This window comes from Oncorhynchus mykiss, chromosome 1 (assembly GCF_057628025.1).
Source record: "Oncorhynchus mykiss isolate SJ-2025 chromosome 1, ASM5762802v1, whole genome shotgun sequence".
In the NCBI taxonomy this organism is placed as follows: Eukaryota; Metazoa; Chordata; class Actinopteri; order Salmoniformes; family Salmonidae; genus Oncorhynchus; species Oncorhynchus mykiss.
This window is the reverse complement of record NC_143022.1, coordinates 75,117,107-75,136,988: the sequence shown is the minus strand read 5'-3', so window position 1 is coordinate 75,136,988 and position 19,882 is coordinate 75,117,107. Positions and strand designations below refer to the sequence as shown.

The 19,882-nt window shown below is 44.0% G+C and overlaps 1 protein-coding gene across 13 annotated transcripts in view; it reads left to right on the top strand.

The window, feature by feature from the left end:
• The window catches only part of LOC110528651 (regulating synaptic membrane exocytosis protein 1), a 65,261-nt gene extending 45,946 nt beyond the window's left edge, over positions 1-19,315 (top strand). For 4 of the 13 annotated variants that reach the window (XM_090239918.1, XM_090239890.1, XM_090239902.1 and 1 more), the window contains 9 exons: positions 4,682-4,797; positions 4,967-5,094; positions 12,607-12,770; positions 12,873-13,084; positions 13,211-13,373; positions 13,502-13,614; positions 16,692-16,793; positions 16,897-17,036; positions 17,143-19,315. In XM_090239918.1, the coding sequence (XP_090096044.1) occupies positions 4,682-4,797; positions 4,967-5,094; positions 12,607-12,770; positions 12,873-13,084; positions 13,211-13,373; positions 13,502-13,614; positions 16,692-16,793; positions 16,897-17,036; positions 17,143-17,358 (1,354 nt within the window). In that variant the 3' untranslated portion in view covers positions 17,359-19,315. Of the gene's footprint in view, positions 1-858; positions 961-1,437; positions 1,516-2,133; positions 2,200-2,492; positions 2,559-4,681; positions 4,798-4,966; positions 5,116-12,606; positions 12,771-12,872; positions 13,085-13,207; positions 13,374-13,501; positions 13,615-16,691; positions 16,794-16,896; positions 17,037-17,142 lie in introns of all 13 variants that reach the window. The other 9 variants (XM_090239897.1, XM_090239871.1, XM_090239893.1 and 6 more) reach the window with 4 other exon arrangements.
• Positions 19,316-19,882: the final 567 nt, after the last annotated feature.

Below are 19,882 nucleotides of genomic sequence, written 5' to 3'. Positions count from 1 at the left end.
TCATTGTCTTGAGTAAAGTTCCACACTGCCTGCATGTTTAAAGACTGGCTCAATGGTGCGTTCCAGCGTTGTCACGGCAATACGCAGCTCTTTCACACAACACGTTCTCAGGTTTACAGACGAGGTCACCATTAGGTAAGACACACACACCTTCAGCCCTCAGTGACCTCCTCATACTATGTTCACAAACTCCTCTGACAACCGGAGAACAGGTCTCCATGACAACCTGGCTATCTCACGACCTGACAATGTCTTCAGTGTTGGGGAAGCTACTCTGAAAATATATTTTACCAAGCTACCAGTTACTTCTCACTTTAAAAGTTAAGCTACACTAAAGCTACCCTTGTGAAAAATATAGTTTACTTAACTTAAGTTACTATGAAAAAGTAGTTAACTACGAAAAAGTATCATATTTAAATCTGAAATGTCATGGACTAAAAACGATGTTTCAAGTGAGAATTTGGCAGGTCTGATGCTAACAAACAAAAAGGTATTCTTGTCTACCACCAATATTTTATTTTTGCAAAAAAAGTAGTGTGTACTTCCAGTAGTTAGCTACACCACTACATGGTAATAAAGTATTTAACTACTGAAAACACTACCAATATTGGAATTTAGTTCAAATACAACTGTCAATGCAGTTAAATTACTACTTGAAATACATAGAGTTCACTACTCCCCAACACTGAATGACTTGTATTGACTTCAATCAATCATCGGATCACTTAAAACAACGTTCAGACTAGCATGTCCTTTATGATTTAAGTACCTAACATCTCTTTCCTTTCCATGTTCCTCTTCTTTGTTCTGTGTCCCCTCCTCTCCACCCCTACATTGGATGGCATGTTATTGAGCTAGTGATCTACATACCTCTCTGGACAGGGTTAAGACTAGGAGTGCTAGCACCAACTGTCTGAACCCAGAAAGGAACCATAGTGTTCCTTCACCAGATCCCCAAAGGTACCAGCCCACTGACCTGTACACTGCCTGCATCCAGCCTCAGACAATCTACCACCTGTGTGTGTGTGTGTGTGTGTTTGTGTGTGTGTGTGTGTGTGTGTGTGTGTGTGTGTGTGTGTGTGTGTGGGGACAGTGTGTGTGGGGACAGTGTGGTGGATGTAGTTTTAAGTACACCCTTAAGGTTTGTGTATAAGGATTGGTATAGTACTAGTACAAGTATCTGTAGTAATCCATTCTCTTTGTGGATCTGCTGGAGTGACTGTTTGTACATAGCTACTTTATGAGCTGTCTTAAAGACAGGGTCCTTTTTTGTTGGAGTAGTCTGAAATTATCTGGGCATTTTTGTGGTAACAGCCTTAAACTGAGACTCAGAGATATGATAGACCCATGAACTCGATACAGCCCCTATGAGAGTGCAGTTGATCCATGATGCATGTGTTTCTCTGTGTGTCCACCGGGGGTGCTGCTGGGTCTCAGCTGCTCCCAGTCTCTGCCCCGCAGACGCCCCGCCAGCCCCAGGATTCTAATCCAACACGCCTCCCCAGAAGACGACAGGTATCCCTTCCCCACTGCTCCCACCCCAACCCCCCTGTTAGCAGCTGACCCCAACCCCAACCCTAACCCCCACACCTGTACTAAACCCAAATGCAAACACTGATAATTAGCTAACTTCTAACCAACCCTAAACATATCACAATCGATCATGTTTCTCTATGGGACTATGTACAGTGTCTTTTGGCATAGTATGGACTAGTTTCTTGTGTTTGTTCTTTATAATCCCTGTGGCTTGTAGTTTTTATTCTAGAATCTAACAGTCTGCAGGTTGTGTTCCACAATCCAGATTGTATTCTAGCATTCTAGAAGCCTCTATCTTCTCCTTATCTTCTCCTTTAGAATCGCTGAGCTTTGATAAGGATTTCAGAAGTTTTTATGTGTCTACTGCATTGCCAACTGAGCTTTTATCATTATCACTAATGTGTGTCTTTAATATTCATAACAAATTCAACGTAATTCAGGATTAAAGTTGAGTTTATATCTATGTAAGTGGTGTGTGTGTGTGTGTGTGTGTGTTCATGTGTGTGCGTGTGTGCGTGTGCTTTTGTGCGTGTGTCTGTGTGTCTGTGTTTCTCATCATGTCATCTCATCACCTTCGTGTTTGTGGTGTGTATGAAGCAAATGGATGATGGAACCTCTAGTACCTAGACAGGAGACAGTTAACCACCTCAGTGCAAAGAAGAGGTACACACACACATACACACACATTACTTGTTCAATGAATACATGTGTGCCGCTTCTTCACGATCATTGTTCCGTACTCCATATTCCATTGATGTGTATTGACAACTTAATCAAATCAATCGCCTAACTGGCTTGTCTTCTGTAGAGCATAAGGCTAGACGTTTCATGACGAATAGAAAATCAGACTTCTCTCACTTACCCCAGCTGTTTACCCCTGTCCCATACTCTCTCCGTTTATTTATTCATCCCTTCATCCGTTTCTTTCTGTTTTCCACTCATCTCCCATCTCCCAGGCAAACTCGGAGCCTGGACTCATCCACCTGTCACACTCTGGGCAAGAAGCTCCCTGACAACGACAGGTAAGGGGGCCAATCATAGCATATACCCTGATTTTTGTTTATCAACATCATCACTTCCGGCCCAATCCTCAAACTTTCATAAAATCTCCCGTTCACATCAGCACAGAATTGAAATTAAAGTTTGAGTCGAGCATGTGAATCTCATTGCGAGATTCATCCTGCCATCATAGTCTGTCCCCTCCCACAAATTCCCAGTCTAGGATGAAGTTCACTTTAGACACTGATCTAAGATCAGTTTTCCCCCACAATAATTGAGGTTAGGATTTGTTTGGGGTAAACTGATCCTAAATCTGCACCTATATGGTGACTTTTACCTCTAGTGGGGATCCCCCTCTTTTCTGTCCACCAGTTCATCCACATTACCACAATTTCAAACGCTGATTTCAGAATAATCTATCAGATTAAGTCACGTACACATGTACTGTACTGGGCTGCAGTGCAGTGCAGCGGTTAGCATGGGGATGCTAACATAATCATGAAAGCGTGGGTCAGGATTCTCTGAGATGGAGGCAAGATGAGCTTGCGTTTGTAATTGGCAGTTCAGTATCAAAGTGGGGTCTTTCCTAATATGGAATAAGGTAGTTTGACCTGCACCTTTAACAATGTTGTCTTCTGAGATGTCTCTCACACTGTGTATGCTGATTTCAATATGTTTGACAAAGCTCCTTCTTTTCTTTTCATCATTTTTCCTTTCTTTCCTCTTTTCCTCTTCTGTTATTTTCTTTCATTTTTGCATGCTGCGACTTTGTGCACACGGTGTGTATGGTGTGTGTGTTGGGGCCCCCAGAATAAAGCCCACCTCCATCCTGAGGGGGTCCCGAGGACGGCCCCCTCCCCTGCGGCCTCTCGGTAAGGGGACCCTCCAGGAGTTGGCCCCGGGCTCACCCCAACCATACAGGTGCTGACCTCTGACCCCTCACCTCAGTGGCCTTGGAGGAGCAGCCTGAGAGAGAAAGAGCTGTTGCCTTCCTCCTCCATGATTCCACTGCCTATAATGCACTATTTATTTGATATTGTACCCCAGCCATGGGCCTGTGTGTGTGTGTGTGTGTGTGTGTGTGTGTGTGTGTGTGTGTGTGTGCGTGCGTGCGTGCGTTTGTGTGTAAGTGTACACTGAGTGTACAAAACATTAAGAACATAACATAGACTGACAAGGTGAATCCAGGTGAAAACTGTGATCCTTTATTGATGTCACTTGTTAAATCCACTTCAATCAATGTAGATGAAGGGGAGGAGACAGGTTAAAGAAGGATTTTTAAACCTTGAGACAATTGCGACATGGATTGTGTATGCCACTCAGAGGGTGAAGGATGGGGTGAAGACAAAAGCGGGTGAAGACAAAAGGGGAAGGGTGGGTTGCCACTCAATATTAGTAAGGTGTCCTTAATGTTTTGTACACTCAATAATGCTAATTGTCTGTTTTTCTTGGTCTAAATGTGTCAAGCTGTTTTTGCTACAAGACCTCACACCAGCCACACTGAAACGCATATTGCGCATAGTACACTTCCCCTCACTTTCCTACCAAGCTTGACTCTGTCTCGTGCTCTTCTTAGATCCTATGCTTCAAAACTCTGTCTAACTAGAGGCCTCCCGGGTGGCGCAGTGGTATAACGGCGCTGTACTGCAGCGCCAGCTGTGCCATCAGAGACTCTGGGTTCGCGCCCAGGTTCTGTCGTAACCGGCCGCGACCGGGAGGTCCGTGGGGCGACGCACAATTGGCCTAGCGTCGTCCGGGTTAGGGAGGGCTTGGCCGGTAGGGATGTCCTTGTCTCATCGAGAACCAGCGACTCCTGTGGCGGGCCGGGCGCAGTGCGCGCAGTGCGCGCTAACCAAGGTTGCCAGGTGCACGGTGTTTCCTCCGACACATTGGTGCAGCTGGCTTCCGTGTTGGATGCGAGCTGTGTTAAGAAGCAGTGCGGCTGTATCGGAGGACGCATGACTTTCAACCTTCGTCTCTCCCGAGCCCGTACAGGAGTTGTAGCGATGAGACAATATAGTAGCTACTAAAAACAATTGGATTCCACGAAATTGGGGAGAAAAGGGGGTAAAAAAATAAATAAACAGTAGTAGTGGTTGCATTCTCTCATCCTCTCTCTCGTTCCATCTCTCTCTCTATCTCTCAGGGGCCACCTCCAAGGTGGTGCGTCTCTGTCCTCCTCAGTGATGTCCTCGTCAGCAGCTCGCAGGGTCAGACAACTCCCGCAGGTCCCAGACAAGAGCAGCAGCCCAGTAGAGCAAGGTGTGTGTGGCTTTCTTGACTTGATTTTGTCTGTAAACGTGAGTGAGTGAGTGAGTGAGTGAGTGAGTGAGTGAGTGAGTGAGTGATTAAATGTGGGTGTGCGGTGATTAATTGTGGGTGTATATATTTTTGCTATTTCCTCCCTGTATGTATGTGTGTGTGTGTCTAGCCCTAGCAGCAGAGGAGCGTGTTCGTCAGCTCCAGATGAAGGTGCAGCAGAGGGACTCCTATAGGAGTTCTGCTGCTCCGTCCACTTCTAGCAGGGACGTGGAGAGGGTGCTCAAGAGCAAACGCGAGGTCAGTCACCTGTCACTTGAGGTCAGCCCCTAACCCTAACCCTCTTTGTATTTCTCCATTTCTCTCTGTCCCTCTCTCTCTCTCGCTCCCCATATCCCTGTCCGTTTGTTCCTCTCAATTCAATTCAATTCAAGGGGATTTATTGGCATGGCAAACATATGTTAACATTGCTAAAGCAAGTGGAGTAGATAATATACAAAAGTGAAATAAACAATAAAAATGAACAGTAAACATTACACTCACAGAAGTTCCAATAGAATAGACATTACAAATGTCATATTATGTATATATACGGTGTTGTAACGATGTACAAATGGTTAAAGTACAAAGGGAAAATAAATAAGCATAAATGTTGGGTTGTATTTACAATGGTGTTTGTTCTTCACTGGTTGACCTTTTCTTGTGGCAACAGGTCACAAATCTTGCTGCTGGCACACTGTGGTATTTCACCCAATAGATATGGGAGTTGATCATAATTGGGTTTGTTTTCAAATTCTTTGTGGATCTGTGTAATCTGAGGGAAATATGTGTCTCTAATATGGTCATTGGGCAGGAGGTGAGGAAGTGCAGCTCAGTTTCCACCTCATTTTGTGGGAAGTGTGCACATAGCCTATCTTCTCTTGAGAGCCAGGTCTGCCTTCGGCGGCCTTTCTCAATAGCAAGGCTATGATCATTGAGTATGTACATAGTCAAAGCTTTCCTTGAGTTTGGGTCAGTCACAGTGGTCAGGTATTCTGCCACTGTGTATTCTCTGTTTAGGTCCAAATAGCATTCTAGTTTGCTCTGTTTTTTTGTTAATTCTTTCCAATGTGTCAAGTAATTATCTTTTTTTTTCTCATGATTTGGTTGGGTCTAATTGTGTTGCTGTCCTGGGGCTATGTGGGGTGTGTTTGTGAACAGAGCCTCAGGACCAGCTTGCTTAGGGGACTCTTCTCCAGCTTCTCTCTGTAGGTGATGGCTTTGTTATGCAAGGTTTGGGAATCGCTTCCTTTTAGGTGGTTGTAGAATTAAACAGCTCTTTTCTGGATTTTGATAATTAGCGGGAATCGGCCTAATTCTGCTCTGCATGCATTATTTGGTGTTCTACGTTTTACACTGAGGATATTTTTTTAGAATTCTGCATGCAGTCTCAATTTGGTGTTTGTCCCATTTTGTGAATTCTTGGTTGGTGAGCGGACTCCAGACCTCACAACCATAAAGGGCAATGGGTTCTATCACTGATTTAAGTATTTTTAGCCAGATCCTAATTGGTATGTCAAATTCTATGTTCCTTTTCATGGCATAGAATGCCCTTCTTGCCTTGTCTCTCAGATCGTTCACAGCTTTATGGAAGTTACCTGTGGTGCTGATGTTTAGGCCAACGTATGTATAGTTTTTTGTGTGCTCTAGGGTAACGGTGTCTAGATGGAATTTGTATTTGTGGTCCTGGCGACTGGACCTTTTTTGGAACACCATTATTTTGGTCTTACTGAGATTTACTGTCAGGGCCCAGGTCTGACAGAATCTGTGCAGAATATCTTGGTGCTACTGTAGGCCCTCCTTGGTTGGTGACAGAAACACCAGATCATCAGCAAACAGTAGACATTTGACTTCAGATTCTAGTAGGGTGAGGCCGGGTGATGCAGATTTTTCTAGTGCCCTCGACAATTTTTTGATATACAGTGCCTTGCGAAAGTATTCGGCCCCCTTGAACTTTGCGACCTTTTGCCACATTTCAGGCATCAAACATAAATATATAAAACTGTATTTTTTTTGTGAAGAATCAACAACAAGTGGGACACAATCATGAAGTGGAATGACATTTATTGGATATTTCAAACTTTTTTAACAAATCAAAAACTGAAAAATTGGGCGTGCAAAATGATTCAGCCCCCTTAAGTTAATACTTTGTAGCGCCACCTTTTGCTGCAATTACATCTGTAAGTCGCTTGGGGTATGTCTCTATCAGTTTTGCACATCGAGAGACTGACATTTTTTCCCATTCCTTGGATGGAGAGCATTTGTGAAAAGCAGTTTTCAGTTCTTTCCACAGATTCTCGATTGGATTCAGGTCTGGACTTTGACTTGGCCATTCTAACACCTGGATATGTTTATTTTTGAACCATTCCATTGTAGATTTTGCTTTATGTTTTGGATCATTGTCTTGTTGGAAGACAAATCTCCGTCCCAGTCTCAGGTCTTTTGCAGACTCCATCAGGTTTTCTTCCAGAATGGTCCTGTATTTGGCTCCATCCATCTTCCCATCAATTTTAACCATCTTCCTTTAACCATCTTTTCATCTGTCCCTGCTGAAGAAAAGCAGGCCCAAACCATGATGCTGCCACCACCATGTTTGACAGTGGGGATGGTGTGTTCAGCTGTGTTGCTTTTACGCCAAACATAACGTTTTGCATTGTTGCCAAAAAGTTCAATTTTGGTTTCATCTGACCAGAGCACCTTCTTCCACATGTTTGGTGTGTCTCCCAGGTGGTCTTGTGGCAAACTTTAAACGACACTTTTTATGGATATCTTTAAGAAATGGCTTTCTTCTTGCCACTCTTCCATAAAGGCCAGATTTGTGCAATATATGACTGATTGTTGTCCTATGGACAGAGTCTCCCACCTCAGCTGTAGATCTCTGCCGTTCATCCAGAGTGATCATGGGCCTCTTGGCTGCATCTCTGATCAGTCTTCTCCTTGTCTTCTCCTTCTCCTTCTTCTTCTCCTTCTCCTTGAGCTGAAAGTTTAGAGGGACGGCCAGGTCTTGGTAGATTTGCAGTGGTCTGATACTCCTTCCATTTCAATATTATCGCTTGCACAGTGCTCCTTGGGATGTTTAAAGCTTGGGAAATATTTTTGTATCCAAATCCGGCTTTACACTTCTTCACAACAGTATCTCGGACCTGCCTGGTGTGTTCCTTGTTCTTCATGATGCTCTCTGCGCTTTTAACGGACCTCTGAGACTATCACAGTGCAGGTGCATTTATACGGAGACTTGATTACACACAGGTGGATTGTATTTATCATCATTAGTCATTTAGGTCAACATTGGATCATTCAGAGATCCTCACTGAACTTCTGGAGAGAGTTTGCTGCACTGAAAGTAAAGGAGCTGAATAATTTTGCACGCCCAATTTTTCAGTTTTTGATTTGTTAAAAAAGTTTGAAATATCCAATAAATGTCGTTCCACTTCATGATTGTGTCCCACTTGTTGTTGATTCTTCACAAAAAAATACAGTTTTATATCTTTATGTTTGAAGCCTGAAATGTGGCAAAAGGTCGCAAAGTTAAAGGGGGCCGAATACTTTCGCAAGGCACTGTATATGTTGGAGAGGGTGGTGCTTAAGCTGCATCCCTGTCTCACCCCATGGCCCTGTGGGAAGAAATTTTAACCGCACACTTGTTGTTTGTGTACATGGATTTTATAATGTCGTATGTTTTTGCCCAAACACCACTTTCCATCAATTTGTATAGCAGACCCTCATGCCAAAATGAGTCAAAGTATTTTTTAAATCAACAAAGCATGAAATTATTTGCCTTTGTTTTGATTTGTTTGTTTGTCAATTAGGGTGTGCAGGGTGAATACGTGGTCTGTCGTATGATAATTTGGTAAAAAGCCAATTTGACATTTGCTCAGTATATTGTTTTCACTGAGGAAATGTATGAGTCTGCTGTTAATTATAATGTAGAGGATTTTCCCAAGGTTGCTGTTGACGCATATCCCACAGTAGTTATTGGGGTCAAATTTTTCTCCACTTTTGTGGATTGGAGTGATCAGTCCTTGGTTCCAAATATTGGGGAAGATGCCAGAGCTGAGGAGGATGTTAAAGAGTTTTAGTATAGCCAATTGGAATTTGTTGTCTGTATATTTTATCATTTCATTGAGGATATCATCAACACCACAGGCCTTTTTGGGTTGGAGGGTTTTTATTTTTGTCCTGTAGTTCATTCAAGGTAATTTGAGAATCCAGTGGGTTCTGGTAGTCTTTAATAGTTGATTCTAAGATTTGTATTTGATCATGTATATGTTTTTGCTGTTTGTTCTTTGTTATAGAGCCAAAAAGATAGGAGAAGTGGTTTACCCATACATCTCCATTTTGGATAGATAATTCTTTATGTTGTTTGTTTAGTGTTTTCCAATTTTTCCAGATGTGGTTACAGTCTATGGATTCTTTAATTACATTGAGCTGATTTCTGACGTTCTGTTCCTTCTTTTTCCATAGTGTATTTCTGTATTGTTTTAGTGATTCACCATAGTGAAAGCTTAGACTCAGGTTTTCCGGTCTCTATGTTTTTGGTTGGACAGGTTTCTCAATTTCTTACTAAGATTTTTGCATTCTTCCTCTAACCATTTGTCATTGTAATATTTTCTTTGGTTTTCTATTTGAGATTTTTAGATTTGATAGGGAAGCTGAGAGGTCAAATATACTGTTAAGATTTTCTACTGCCAAGTTTACATCTTCACTATTACTCTGGAATGTTTTATCCAGGAAGTTGTCTAAAAGGGATTGAATTGCTGTCACGTCCAGGTAGGTGTTTGTCCCCCTGTGTGCTGAGGGTGTCAGGTTCTTGTCTGGTTCTAGCATTTAGGTCACCACCGACTAGTACATGTCCCTGGGCCTGGAAATTATTGATTTCACCCTAAGGGGATTCTATTGGGGGGATATAGGTAGCACACAGGACATTTTTCTCTGTTAATATGATTTCCTTTTGAATTTCTAGCCAAATGTAAAATGTTCCTGTTTTGATTAATTTAATGGAGTGAGTTAGGTCTGCTCTATACCAAATTAGCTTTCCCCCTTGAGTCCCTTCCCTCTTTCACACCTGGTAGTTTGGTGGATGGTACTACCAGCTCTCTGTAACCTAGAGGGCAACCAGTGGGTCCGTCTCCTCTATACCAGGTTTCTTGTAGGATAACAATGTCTGTATTTCCGATTTCTTTGATGAAGTCCAGGTTCCTGCTCTTTAGGCCAAAGGCAGATGACCTCAGGCCTTGGATATTCCAGGATGTGATAGTGAAGGCTTTGTGTTCCACATGTTGGTCATGTGGTTTGGCCTCAGGCCAGTAAGTGTGAGCAGAGCCTGCTGAGCATCTGGTACATGCCATTGGCTTGGGTTAGTGTAAGAGTGGGGGTTGGGCCTGTTTGCCTGCTCACGGCCTGGGCGTATGCGTGACTTCCATGTTAAGGCCCACTTTGCGGGGTGGGCAGGAGGGACATAGGTCTGATCTGAGGGGACCTAAATGGGGTGTGGGCATGGTTGACTTATGTGGGGTGTTGATTGGTTGGGGTGGGGGTGGGTTGTCCCACAGGTCTGGGAGAGTGTCTCGCTGGTCTGAGCGGGGTGTCTGTTGCTTCTGTGTGAATTGTTGGCAGCTGGCTGAGTTTGACAGCGATGTCCTTTAGAGTCTGGCGAAGGTGGGCACTGCTGCCTTGTATAGGTGGACCTGGTCATAGAGGCTGTTCAAGTCCAGGTTAGAGTGGTGGGCCAGGAAACATTTGGTTTTGAGGCACAGTCACGGGAAATACTTGTGTTTACCCGCTGTATGGTAGCAGTAGAAGAAGAAGCTTCTATCACTCCCTTGAGTGCTGTGGCCACACTTTCCTGCTGTGTTCTCAGGTCGTTTGTGCCTGTGTGTATTATTATGTGGCTGGGTGACCCTAGTTGGTCCTCAGACAGAAGGTCGAGGGTGCGCTGGGTGTTTGGACACCAGAGTTTAGACACTGTGTTTGGGGAAAAAGTTTTTCTTCTTGTATATATTTCCCATTTGAGTCCATAAGGAGTACAATCTGTGTCTTGGTTATATCCTCAGTGGGTGTGGGGGGATAGGCAGGATGGCTATCAGGGTGGCTGACAGGGGGGGTGCTCAGAGGGGGTGAGATACCCTGGGCTTGGGGTTCTTCATTTGTCTGTTCTGCTGTGATGTCGATGCTATGGTCAGGGTCTGGTGTGGACTGTTCTGCTCTGGTGTCGAGACTTTTGTTGGGAGCTGAGGTGGGCTGTTCTGCTGGCTTCTCTGCTTGGTTTGCCACATCTCTAGTGGGTTGTTCTCTGTCAAATGCCATCCCCCTCACCCTCTCTTCCAGCAGTCTGATCCTCACCTCTAGTGCTCTGTTCTTCTTCTGCTCTTTCTCCTGTTGAAGTTGTCTCACCACAGTCCAGAGTGCAGATATGTCTCTCTCCACCTCCAGCTCTCCGGGTCTGGTTAAGGGGGTGTTGTTGTGCTGGACTGTTGTCTGGGTCTGTGCTGACTGAAGTGTAATCACCTGCTGTTCCAGCTCCACCTGCCTTACCTCCAGCTGGGTAAATGTATCCTTCATTTCAATGAGGGGGTAGTACTCTGTGCTGGGAGGTTGACTTTCCACTTGGGGTTGCTCGTCTGTGGGGTTATATAATGAAGAGGTCTGATCTGACCCGTTCGGGGTGGGGGTATCTTTCTCAAGGGAGAGCTTCTCCTGCTGGGCTAATTCTTTGATTAGTTGAAAGTCCAGCTGAAACTGTTTGGGGTTGCCCTGTACCAATACTGTTCCAGACTTATAGGGATATACGTATATTAGCTGACTCAGAGTCCTCGTTGTCTAGTATCCTGAGTTTCCACCCCTCGTTAACACCCCCCCTGTTAACAGAGGAGTAGTGTGCTAAAGTGGCACTGTGCCATGCCAGGGGATGGTTTGTGTGGAAAATGAGGTTGCTGATGTTCCCATTTTTATAATAGTCAGCAAAAAGTCTCTTGATTTTCCATAAAGAGCTTCATTTTGTGATCTTTTCTTGCCTTATCATTCTTTACATACACAGGGTACTGTATTTTAATTACCTCTGAACAGCGGGAGGAAGCTTCTAAGGCCTCTCCATTTGGTTGGAGTAGACTGTTCGACTCTCTTGGCATTGTTGGGCTAAAGGGCTTTGACACCTCTCACTTGACACTTCAGTGCTAATTGAAGTTGTATCAAGCTTGGCAGCCTTAAATGATCATTCAGTCCTTCTAAAGTAATGTAATGTATTTTCTTCTTGGCTTTTGGAAATAAAATCTAGCTTCATACTAAACATTACTCGCTCAGTTCCAGGTTGGATGGTGTTTTCAGGTTTCTATTGTTTTCCAGAGCATTTTCTGTATAGCGTTGGAATAATAATCTTTGGTAGTTGTAAGCCTTCCAGGTCATTCCGTAATTCTGTCCAAAATCAGGTTGTAGGTTTTGAGTTTTGATTTGGAGTGAAGGTTATGTTGTAGAGGGTAGCATCCTGTATATGTTCCTGACAAAAAAATCAAAGTTTATCTAATTCTAAATCTAAATTTTGTTAAGAACATGCTGAAAACTGCAGGAGCTCATCTGACCTCTCTCCATTTCTCTGTCCCTCTCTCTCACTCCCCATATTTATGACCATCTCTCCATATTCATCTTGCCTCTCTCTCACCCCTCACTCCTCTATCCCCCCTCTCAATTAAAAATAATTAAATTCAGTCAACTTTATTGGCATGAAATAGATGTGAATATTTCTTCTCATCCTGTCCCTCTCTAATCCTCTCTCTATAGCTGTATAAGGACCAGAGGAGAACCAGCTGTGAGAACGTATCCCGCAAGTCTTCAGACAGTGATGTCAGCGACGTGTCAGCCATCTCTCGCACCAGCAGTGCCTCCCGCATCAGTAGTACCAGCTACATATCCATCCAGTCAGAGAGACCCCGGGGACGCTTCAAGTAAAAAGAACCACACACACACACACACACGCACACACCTGTGTGTTGCAGTAAAGACTACAAAATGTGTGTGTGTGTGTGTGTGTGTGTGTGTGTGTGTAGCAAGGCGATGCGTGCGTCAGGCCGCAGCATGTTGAAGAGCACCAGTGTGAGTGGTGAGATCTATGGCATTGAGCACACGGACGGCAGCCAATCAGATACAGCATTGGGCGGGGGCAAGAAGCGACGCTCCAGCCTCAGCCAACGGGTGGTGGCCATTGTAGGCCTGCCCTCCAGACGCAGCTGCAGCACCTCACAGCTGACCTCCCAGAAAGGTAACACAGACAGACCATACAAACAAGACCCCACCATACACAAGCCCTGTATCCAGCACCCATATTAAAACCAGTTGGTAATATGAATGTATTGTTGTTGTATTTGTTGTGTGTAATAAAAAGCAGTGGTGGTGGATACTAAGAAGAAGGGCAAAAAAAAGAACAAAATTCAGATCCAGCGGAGTACAGAGGTGGGCATGGCTGTAGAGTACCCCCGCTCTGCCATGAACCGCCAGGCCAGCAGAGACTCCACTGACGGGAGCATGAATAGCTACAGCTCTGAGGGGAAGTCAGTATCTCTAGCCTCACTCTCTCTTTGTTTGTAGTGGTAGTGTCATTCTCACTTCAATGCTTGTCCAGTTTAACGTTATTCTGATCTTCAGTAGTCTAACCTCAGTGTGTTTATGTGTGTTCCAGTCTAATCTTCTCGGGGATGAGGCTGGGGGTTGACAGTCAGTTCAGTGACTTCCTGGATGGCCTTGGCCCCGCCCAACTGGTGGGCCGGCAAACATTAGCCACACCCGCCATGGGTGAGTGGCACAAAGGGATATGATGGACAGTAGTGATGCGTGGGTAAAATCGCTAAGGAATCCAAGCCAGGGACAAAAAGCCATATTACAACCTTACCCTACAGTGTGTTGTTGTGACGTTGTATTAGTTAATGTGACGACTGTTGCCCATCGAATGATTAAAAGTTTCTAATTGCGTGATTAACTGAATCAAGCAATTATTAACTCATTAACCTGGGGCACCATGGGAAAATACGTTTTTATTGAGTTTCTATTTCCCAAATTAACTCAAAGAATATCAGAATATCGATTTTACAACAGCCGCTAATTAATCAGTTACCTCTACAATCTCGTTCTGAACTTCGCATAATCCGGGAATCTGCACGGACCCGGGTCTCACCAATGAGTTCGTACCACACCAATCTTAGTTGAGTATTTATTTGCTAGAAAGCTAAAATGATAATAAAATGTACACATACACAAAAACACATTCTAGGCTATTGAGTAGAACTTAGTATAACGGGCCAACACACCATGGCGCGTGTTACCCAAAATGGGGATTTAAAAGAGAGAGAAAAAGAGAAAGTACACGAGAGAAATATACATTTGGGTGAGTTTGTCAGCTATGCTTATTCTAACTCTAGCCTTGCCCCAATCTGCCGCTCTTATGGGTCAGAATATAATTATGTAATTACGTGGGGAAGGTCTCTGTGGATTCTCCGCGTAGACCGTTCAGGGGACCGTTCAGGCTGCTCAATGACGCACTTCTCCGGTGCACCTCTCTGGTCGTCCTCACGATGTCCTTTTGGCTTAGGAGTCTGTTCCCTCGTCCTTGTTCTGGAAGGGCTCTTCTGAGGATAGACAGCTCTGTAGCTCAGAGCTCACAGCGTAGGAATGAAACAGTGTAGATACCACGATTCAATGGGAGGTGGAGGCTAGGTGGTTTGACTTGAATTCACCCGCTTAGACACAGCTACTCATCCGTAGCATGGGTAGAAAAAGATTTCCTTGTCTTCAAACTTGTGTTGCGTTTTGGGTTCATTGACTTTTTAGACCTCGACTGCAGCTTGGGTCACTTAGTCTTATCTGTAAATTCTTTACTCACAGGTTTTATACCCTCGTGTCAGAAGTGGGCGTAACCGCCTTTAGGGCAATTCTCTGGGCGTACCAAGTTATGGGCAAGGTCTAGATTTTACTCAAATCCAACTATCTTCACATTTCATCTTTACCAAAACATTCTCTTTGATTTGGACATTTTCCATACAACGTACAATGTATAAACATCAAACATATACTAGGTAAACTGTTGATGTTACAATGTTTTCATAATAATGTAATCTATTAACATTTAATAACAAAACAAAAATGACATACATTTTCATATTCCGTCTATCGTCATGACCACCATTGTGGCTGATGGAAACCATTGTTCCAAAGTCCCTTTATTTCATGTTTAATGTTCTGAGGCTGGTTCTCCATAGTAACAGGACAAAGGAATTTGTCTGTGGCCTAAGATTTACCATGGGCGTGAGGGGTCATAAAACCCCCACATCTTCAGACCCCTAGATCTCTCCTCCTCTGTTGGGGTTGAGAGATCATCTGTAGGGTTGTGGTCAACTGTAACCTGACCTGATCAGGACAGTCATGACAGTGTGTTGTGATAATTGCGTTGTTTGCTCTATAACCTGTTAGTTCATATGCCTTGATATAGAGGCCTAAAGGTCGAGACAATAAGAAGACACAGTGGCAGAATAAATTCAACCACACCTTTGTTTCATCACAAAACCAGAGAGCAACCTCTGTCTGGTGAAGTCCACAAAGCACATTGCATGTAACAAACAGACCTACAGCATGGTCAAGCAAGTTAATGTTTCTGACATTTTCGGACTGCTAAACAACTATTGATTTAGAACCACAGAGAGTTACCGCCGAAAAGAAAACAGGAGCTGCCTCAACTATTCCAGCCCCATTTGAACTTCAACATCATCAAATCACCTATGCTTAGTTTAATACAGTGACAACTAAAAGATGCCAAAAACAATTTAGTTCAATAAACATAAGCTAAATATGAGGTGGCTGTCCATGGTGCTGATTAGTGTGTGTGTGTGTGTGTGTGTGTGTGTGTGTGTGTGTGTGTGTGTGTGTCTGTGTCTGTGTCTGTGTCTGTGTCTGTGTCTGTGTGTGTCTGTGTGCACGCGCGTGTGTTTGTGTAAGTAGAAAAAACATGTTGACTCATACTACTTGTAGAGAAACGCCATCCTCCTCTCTTTCATCACTCTGTCATACAGTACACAATTTTAGTTGTTGTCCTAGGCTACCTGGCTAAAATGCTTGCTCGCTAACTTAAATTCCTTTCATGGGCAATGATGTGCCAGGCCAGCTAGTTAATGTTAGCCTTCTACATCTAGCTACATATTGAACTTCCATCCTCTCAGGCCAGGGGCACAACAAGGTATGAACTAATGGTTGGATTAGTATCGCTGTTATAATCATTGGCCAAAATGGAGGGAGAATTCAATAAAACCACAAGTCTAAATCCATATCTCTATCCATCACTAGTTAGGAAAGGAACGATTTTCGCTAGCTAGCCACTGGAAGACAGTGACACAACGAGATGCAAAAATAAAATCAATTGTGTAAATGACGTTCTGCTTTTAATTTGATGTGATTGGTGTAAAGCCAAATCCAAACTGGCTTCCCTTTACACTTTTTTTTGGTGCGCAAGGACCGTTCACAATTGAGCTCACTCAGTTTATCTCAACGCTGATTGGCTATTATTTCATATATTTTTTTATCAAGGGGGCCAAATTCTCTCTGGCTTCCCTTACATTCAATGCTACGATCGGCAAAAATGTCACACTCTTTTTGAACAGACGACATCAGATAGATGGGCTACACATACAGAGACAGAGGGGCGCTGTTTCACTCATTTGTATGCTTTCTCCGGTGAGATAAAGTACATTTAAGGCTCATGAAACACAAGGAGATGAAAGATACGTTATTTTATGTGTTTATTTATTTTTTGGGGTACAATTTTTGGGGAAGCCTAGATTCCCTTGAGTACACACCACTAATGATATACCGTGTATGGTTTACAGGAGATGTTCAGATCGGAATGATGGACAAAAAAGGCCAGCTAGAGGTGGAGGTGATTAGAGCACGTGGCCTTACACCCAAACCAGGGTCCAAATCACTCCCAGGTACCACACACACACACACACACACACACACACACAATCCCAGATAAGTGTGTCTGTTCTCCATTCCCTCACCTTTCTCCCCCACACCACTCTGTCTCTGCAGCACCCTATGTCAAGGCCTACCTGCTGGATAACGGAGCCTGTAAAGCCAAAAAGAAAACCAAGATTGCACGTAAAACCCTGGAGCCACTCTACCAGCAGGCCCTGCTGTTTGAGGAAAGCCCACAGGGGAAAGTCCTCCAGGTAATAACACCGGGAACTTGTACTGCTTGTGTGTCTGTGTGCGTGTGTGTGTAATGTGTACGTGTGTGCTTGAAGTTGTGGGCCTTATCTCTGTCCCTCTCCACAGGTAATAGTCTGGGGCGACTACGGGCGACTGGATCACAAATGCTTCATGGGAGTTGCACAGATCCTATTGGAGGAGCTGGACCTCTCCAGCACAGTGATTGGCTGGTACAAATTGTTTCCTCCTTCCTCATTGGTGGACCCTACCTTAGCCTCGCTTACGCGGCGGGCATCCCAGACATCCCTGGACAGCTCAGGACCAGCTGGTATGCGCTCTTAGTGACCACAACGCAACCACAACCCCAAATGGACAACAACCAATGGACCACAACTGACCAGAGTGCATGACCACATCCCTAGGGCCAAGATAAACCTTAAGCAAATCAAAGCCAGACAGATAGAGATATACAGAGAAAGAGAGGGAGAGCGAGAACTAGCCAATCAAAGTTTAGCTGAAGTCAGACAATCATTTCCCATGCCTCCCTCCTTCTGTCTTCTCTCCTTTCTCTGGGCTGCTAGGCCTTGCTCCTGAGTCTCACCTCTTCTATTTCTCATCCCTCCTTTTTATGTATCCATCCTCCTCCTCTCTGACATCTCCTGTTTTGTCCCCTCTTTCTCCATTCCTCCTCTCCCTCCGTTGAGTGTGTTATGGCTTGTGCTCCTGAGATTGAAGGGACTCATGCAGCCCACTCTGTTAGGGGGCACAAGGGATGTCAGCTCAGGCTTGGTGTAGCCAATCAGTGAATAGGTTATTGTGAGGCCATAAAGAGTGTGCAGGAGACAAAGGGAAAATGTTGAAGATACCCTGCCGACAGCTGCCCATCAAAATGCGTTTCAGCATTGAGGTCGTCATGGCATTGCTATATCTGTGAGGATTGGCGTGATTGCGCAACCTGTTAGGGGAGGGAGACTGCACAGGTGAAGACAATACTTGTTCTAAGATCAAAGCAAGCACAAAAGCTTGATTCTTTTTCAGACAACAAATGGTTGCGAAAGAGAAAAAAAAGGGCCAAATTATGGTTAGATCTATTTTATTCCATATTCTATTTGCCTAGAGTTGAGAATGTGGTGCAGACTCCCTGTGTGCATATTTGGTTTCGAGTGACGGTGGTCTGCAGACCAGCAGAGGTCTCGTCACCCCCGGCGAGTGTGGCGGGCGCAGCATGACTCGGGACCCCGGCCCAAGCTGCATGCACATTTTTTTGTAAAACGAAAGCCAGACGAATAACTTAAAAAGAGACTAGACTAAATGTGTGTTAGTTCCACATACTTTAGGCCAGCTTGTATGTTGCATGTACTTGTACAGTTTGCTCGTACTGAATATGAATACAAACAGAAAAGCCATCCGCCATCCAAGGGCGGACACCGGGGGAATAAGCTCCGCCCAGGCCACACCTCCCACTCTGCGTATGAATATCCATATTAGGAAGTCTCCAAAATACTTTTTTATTTTCTTGTGTTCCTTTTGAACCCTTTGGAGAACAGTGCTGTATCGTAGTACTGAGCGAACTGACTATCTGAGGAGCTAAGTGTTTTAACTATAGTCTTTGGCAGTGGGGCTAGGTAGAGAATGTGTGTATAAAAACAGAGATTAATGTATATGAAGTATAATTATGACATAAATGATAAAAGATATAGATATATATGATTATCAAATGAGTGTATCTGACTATACAACTATCACCTATAAACACACACACACGTTGTAAATATGAGTCAGGGGGACGATATTTACACACACAAAACGATCCAAACATTCCTAGTCCTATGGAAACAGATCTGAGCCCCTTGCCCTGTGCTTTGAGAGCCGCTGAGCGGTGCCCAACCACAAGGGGGAGCCAGCAGACCTTTCAGTTTCTCCTCATAGCAGCCAAAACCAACATGACTATTTGCAACACATGCCACCTTGTTTCTTTAACAGCAAAACTTTAATCCCCGTATTTTATCATGGTTTGGACTGAATTTAAAAACCCACAAAGGTTTTGTTAGCTGATGTTTTAGTTGAACCTCTTGCGGTGCGGCCCACTGCCCTTTCCTTTGTCGGTATTACTCCACGATACTGATTGTTTACAGTCCATGAGTTTCCACTCAAAACACCATATCTAGGAAAGAAGTATTCACTTCAACATTTCTTGTTTGTATAACAGATGTGGCTCTACTGATGTGTATGTTTTATATTCAAGAGTTCATTTTTATTATTTACAAATAAAAGACTGTGGAAGAAAATGGTGGGCAAATCGACTCCGGTTTTTGACTCACCCGTGACGATAAACAGGGTATATGATGATGAAAATTATGTTTTTGACTCACCCTTGGCGATAAACAGGGTTTATGATGATGAAAACGATGAACTTAACTACCGCAAAATGGCTGCTGAGCTGTACAAAGAAGTCAGCATATTTAGGCGCCAACGTATTAAGCGATTTAACAACTTTTGAATGACTTTCCCTTACCTTAATCCTAACCTTAACTCTCAACGAAGGTCAAGGGTGGGCTGATGTGGATTGGCCCCCTTTACAAAGCCAAGTACTTTGAAGCATATGAAGTGCTACTAAAGCCATTGTTCGGTATCATTATTCATCAACTGTTATCTTTCATAACAAGATAATGTATGCATGTCATAACTGCATTAGTATCTGGATAACATTGATCATGTATATGACCCTGGGACTAAACACCCTGCAACTGGATCCTGGACTTCCTGACGGGCCGCCCCCAGGTGGTAAGGGTAGGTAACAACACATCCGCCATGCTGATCCTCAACACTGTGTCCCCTCAGGGGTGCGTGCTCAGTCCCCTCCTGT